Source organism: Orycteropus afer, unplaced genomic scaffold, assembly GCF_000298275.1.
Source record: "Orycteropus afer afer isolate SDZICR_OR568_19922 unplaced genomic scaffold, OryAfe1.0 scaffold00206, whole genome shotgun sequence".
Lineage (NCBI taxonomy): Eukaryota > Metazoa > Chordata > Mammalia > Tubulidentata > Orycteropodidae > Orycteropus > Orycteropus afer.
The window spans coordinates 3,259,482-3,264,830 of NW_006921793.1; the positions used below are offsets into that span (position 1 = coordinate 3,259,482).

A 5,349-nucleotide genomic window follows, 5' to 3' on the forward strand; every position below is an offset into this window, starting at 1 on the left:
AGGGTAACAAGGGAAAGTGTTCAGTGCAGATCAGTGAGTAAGCACCAGATTCATACATTACACATTCCAATTATTAATGGATGATAGCAGCTGTTTCTTCTCATTTTGAGTTGTGCAACTTTAGCAATGAAGATCCTGAAAGCTTTACTCCACCCACATCGTTAAGGTTGACTCTCTTTAGAGGTGGCAACTCTTTCCCAGTTTTATTTTAAGTACCTTCCACCCTGAGGGGCTCATTTTCTAGGACTATATCAGACAATGTTTCCCTGCTATCCATAAGGTTTTCACTGGTCAGTTCTTTCAGAAATACACCACCATGTCTGCGGTAGTTAAGTTTGTGTGTCAACTTGGCTAGGCCTGGTCCAGTGGCTGGGCAGCTGGATGTAGTTATTACTCATGGTAAGATTGGTAATTAACTCCAAGGTGGAATGTATTGAGCAGCTGAGTAGCTGCTTAGAGATGTGGTCTGCTTCCCATATACAAGCAGCAGCTTTGGGAATGGTCTCTAGCTTATGGCACACTTGGACCATGCATGTAGCTGTGTCATTGTTCAGCAGCCTGCCATACTCTGCTGACCGTGGGATTTTCAATGGACTTGAATTAATGGCCTGCCATGTGGTTTGGTAACATCAGGACTATGCCATTTTATTTGTTGACTTTGGGCTGGTTAGCCTCAGCAGCCAGTAGCTGCCTGAATGAAGAGATGCCTCTAGCTTCAGTGGGCTGGGAGCAAGAGGCAGAGCTGAAGCCCAAGGTTGAGGGGCTTTCACACAGCCCCTAGAGCCTGGCACTGTGAACTTGGACTTAAAGCCTCCAAATTGTGAGAGAATAAACTCCTGTTTGTTAAGGCCATCCCATTTGTGGTATATTCTTCTCAAAGCGGCACTAGGTAACCAAAACAATGTCCCTCCTAGTCTGTCTTACTCTGGAGGCTTTGCTGAAAACTGTGTACCATAAGTGACCATACTAATACATGAAATACTGGTGGTATTGCTTCCAGCATCACAGTTAAACAAACTAACAGACAAGTGTTGGCTAGGATGCAGTATAAATCCTAAATCAACAATCATTATATGGGTGCTATGTCCCTAACAGGCAGAACACATGAGCCTTGGAAAAAAGAGGTGAAGGGAGAAATGACTCTGATTACTAGCACTCTCAGTGACCCATGTGATGAATCTGTGCTTCCTGTCTATGCAGCTGTAGGTTCTACAAGTTTAGAGATCTTTGCTTACACAAGGGGACTTCTTCCACCACAGGCCATACATTTTAAGGTATAGCTGTTACCCAGTTATAGGGCCCATTGTGCCGAAAGACCAGCAAGAAAGGAAAGGAGTAATTAGCCTGGTAGGAGTCTAATTAGCCCTGATTATCAGGAAAAAATAGGCTAGAGTCACAAAAAAGGGGAAAGGAATGAACATGTACGACACCCAGGTAACCAACTTAGCTGTCTCTTGATACTTACTCCCTTGGCAAATTATTATGGTACATGGACAAGTGCAATAGCCACAGCCTGAGGAGGACAGGGTAACCAGGGACTCACAGCTCGCAGGGATGAGGATGTGCATGTCCCTTCAAGTAAGCCTTCTAGCCAAGGGTGACGGGACTCTAGAATGGATAGTAGAAGGAGCAGAAGATGATTATCAGTATGGCCTTGAGACCTGCATCAGCAGAAGGGGATGTGATTCATCCTGCTAATACTCCTCTGAAAGTTTCTCTCAGGAAAAGACGCCCACTGGAATCCAGAAGGAGTTACTCCAAGAACTTACGTAAAGAAGATCCAAGCAGCACAAGGGATGGACTGTAGTTGAAGCTATGTTATAATGCCAAGGTCCCCCTGCTGCCTTCAGAATTGAAGCAATCAGTCTTCTAGTTGCCGGGTGTATACATCTGATAATTCTCAACTGAGATTCTCTCTGTGGATGACTTGGACCTAAAGAGAGCCAACCTACCCAAGATTATGCCTCCTTCCTGGGGACAATCTATATTTAATGACTGGTTGGTGGAGGTTTAAAGTTTCAGCCCCCTTACCCCAATTACAATCATTCCATAAGATGCACACTTACATAATGTGAATCTTCTCCCAGGTATTCCAAAGGTATCTCAGATAATATATTTTTCACAATTTATTCTTGTCTTATTGCTAAAATGATACTGCCAACCATTTATCCCATTATCTAAGTCAGAAACCTCAGAATCTATCCACTACCTCTTTCTTTCCCTCATAAGCTCTGTTCATTCTACTAAGAAAATATTTATACTCACTATTACTTCTCCCTCAGCTTTCACTGTCCATTCTGAGTTCCTGTAACTTTCATTTTTTCCCTCTGCTTCCCTTGCAGGAATTACCTCCTCCTCTTCCTGCTAGATACAAGGCTTAGTTCAAGGCCTATATATTCATTTTGAATGTAGTGTTTCCCTTATAGAACTCATTTAACACTATGCTTTCAGCTCTGACCTCTAAACTGACCTTATGATATATACCTGCAACTCTGACCTTTCTAAGAGGAATCTGTCCTCTCTCTTTAACTACATGATGGATGTCGTTGTTGCTGTTGTTATGTGCCGTCAAGTCGGACCCAACTCATAGCGACCTCTCCTTGGGCTTCTGAGGCAGTATCACTATGGAAGTAGATTGCCCCATCTTCCTTCCAAGGGGTGGCTGGTGGGCTTGAACCACCAGCCTTCTGGTTAGCAGTCAACTGCCTTAGGAATGGGAATTTTCATCATATATTCTAGAGTTACTTCAAATTCAACTTTTGCTTCTCTCTTTCCTTTGTAGACTCACCCCATTGAGGGGTACTTCTTTCTTCCCACACCAGATATAAACTCTGGCACCCACATCTCCAATAGGACGCCAGGAACTCCAGACCTGATTTCACTTCCCCAGGCCATTGTGAAGGCATGCAGACCTGCCTCCTACCTCAGTGGGAGGCAGAAGACAGGGAGATAACAGGAGAGAATAGTATCCTCTTTTACTATCCCAAAGAATAAATAAGATGGAGACAAGCAATGAAGAGCTCAGTGTGCTGGATCACAGAAGTGTCGAAGAAAGACTGGACCTGAGGTTCCAGCCAGACAAACATATAGTCACAGTAACCTTCTTTCCCCTGTCTCCCTTGAAAGACAAGTAAAGTGTCAGGTTGTTTGGATATAGCAGTAGTTCTAAATAAATTCTCAATAATTTTTGATAAGGTAAATAAAACAAAACAAAACAAAAACTTAGCATTTATTTGATTATCTCATTGTAAATTGTTTCATTGAAAATCTTCTCACCTTTATATTCTCTCCACTTCAACCAAGGGTAATCAAGAATTTTTACTTTTGCTCTTCACTCCAGAGCACATGATAAGTACTTTCACAGGAAGACAATGTGGCTTTTTACAAGATTATAAAAACAGATAAATACCACATTTTGTTAACTAGGTTGGTGTTTCTCTAAGAAATAATGGTTACTAATATAACTGGAACAAGAATGTCCAGTATGACCAAACTTTCAGCAAAAATTTGTTTCTTTACCATTTTAAAAAACCAAGAATAGCCACTATCAGAGACCTATATATTTTATCTGGAAAATGCAAAATCTACATTGCCATGCACAGGAATAAAATGTAATCACTATCATATATACCATCACAGGGGGAGTGTTTACTTAGACAAATGAGTATTTTTTAAAATTATTATTACTATTTTTACCTGCTGCTGTCTTTGTCGCCTCACTTGGGCAAACTGAGAGAGCATCAGCTGTCGATCAAGCAGTTCCATTCTTTGTTGTCTCTGGATGTCTACTGTTGCCCCCATCCCAATTCTGGCTTCACTGGTGGGTTCTGAAGATGAAAAGATGGGTTCAAGTGTCCAAGAAAAGAACTTTGCCATCCAGCTAGGAATGCACAGCACCTGATGAATTTTTAACACACTGGAGTTGTAGCACACACCAGAAATCTAAAAGAAAAAAAGTCCAATTAGATTATTTAAATGTCATAAAATTTTAAAGAATATATTTAACATATAAACCAGTAGTCATAAAACACATTTTTGGTATATTATTACTATACTTTAGATATTATTTTTCTTGATTTATTTTTCTTGATTTTAGCAGTGTCAGGTGCTAATCAAAAATTTCTATTCAAACTGCAGAACCTAAACCCAACCAAAGCCACTGCCATTAAGTCATTTCTGACTCATAGTGACCTGCACAGGATTTTCAAAGCTATAAGTCTACAGAAGATCACCTCATCTTCCTCCTGTGGAGCAGCTAGCTGGTGAATTTGAATTGCTGATCTTCTGGTTAGCCACCAAATGCTTTACCTACTGCACCACCAGATGTCATAAATTGCAGAATACTAAGGTACAAATCAATAAAAAAAATTTTTAATTTACTCAGTAAAACAAACTTATTTTTGTTAAATTAGAAGTGATAGTAAAATTCTAATCATTTATCACTCAAAGGTTGGTAATAAATTAAAAACAACAGCAATCAAAAAGCAAAATTTAAAAAAAATTTGATAATAGGAACACTTTCATACTACATTAACTCTGTGGTTACTCTTCTTGGCGTGTGGCCATCCAGGTGAGTTACAAACAGAAAATGACTTTGATGTTCAATGATCTGGCCCAGTCACATAATAAATAGATAAAAAAATAGACAATTTAAAATCTTTGCTTTTTAAATGTACTACTTTAATAAAATTTCCAAGTACTGATATTTTCCTACAATTTGAATTACTCAAGTATATTAGTTGACTAAAACAAAAAAACAAATGTACTGCTGTCGAGTCGGATCTGACTGATAGTGACTCCTCCTTGGGTTTCCGAGACGGGATCACTACGGAAGTAGATTGCCCAACCCTCCTTCTGAGGAGTGCTGGTGGGTTTGATTAATTAGCAATTAACAATTCAATTTACAAGAGAAAACCAACCTATTTTTCATCTTCAAGGTCATTCATATAATAAGAGAAGTCTAAAGATTCCTGGTGGTTTCTTAAAAAAAAAAAAAAAAAACTACTATGGCTATCTGGCAAAGAAAAAGGCTCTGGGAATTGACGGAATACCCACTGAGATATTTCAACAAATGGATGCCCCATTGAAGGCACTCACTTGGTTATGCCAAGAGATTTGGAAGACAGCTACCTGGCCAACTGACTGGAAAAGATCCATATCTGTACCCATTCCAAAGAAAGGTGATCCCACAGATTGTGGAAATTATAGAACAATATCATTAATATCGCATGCAATTAAGATCTTACTGAAGATAATCCAAAAACGTTTGCAGCAGTATATTGACAGAGAACTTCCTGAGGTGCAAGCTGGATTCAGAAGAGGATGTGGAACAAGGGATATCATAGCTGT

The 5,349-nt window shown here is 39.7% G+C and overlaps 1 protein-coding gene across 1 annotated transcript in view; it reads right to left on the reverse strand.

Annotated features, from left to right (window-relative positions):
* Positions 1–5,349, reverse strand: part of UBAC2 (UBA domain containing 2) — a 324,210-nt gene that overhangs the window by 124,969 nt on the left and 193,892 nt on the right. Inside the window, exon 7 of the mRNA XM_042781962.1 lies at positions 3,697–3,942. Coding sequence (XP_042637896.1) covers positions 3,697–3,942 — 246 coding nt within the window. The remainder of the gene's footprint in view (positions 1–3,696; positions 3,943–5,349) is intronic.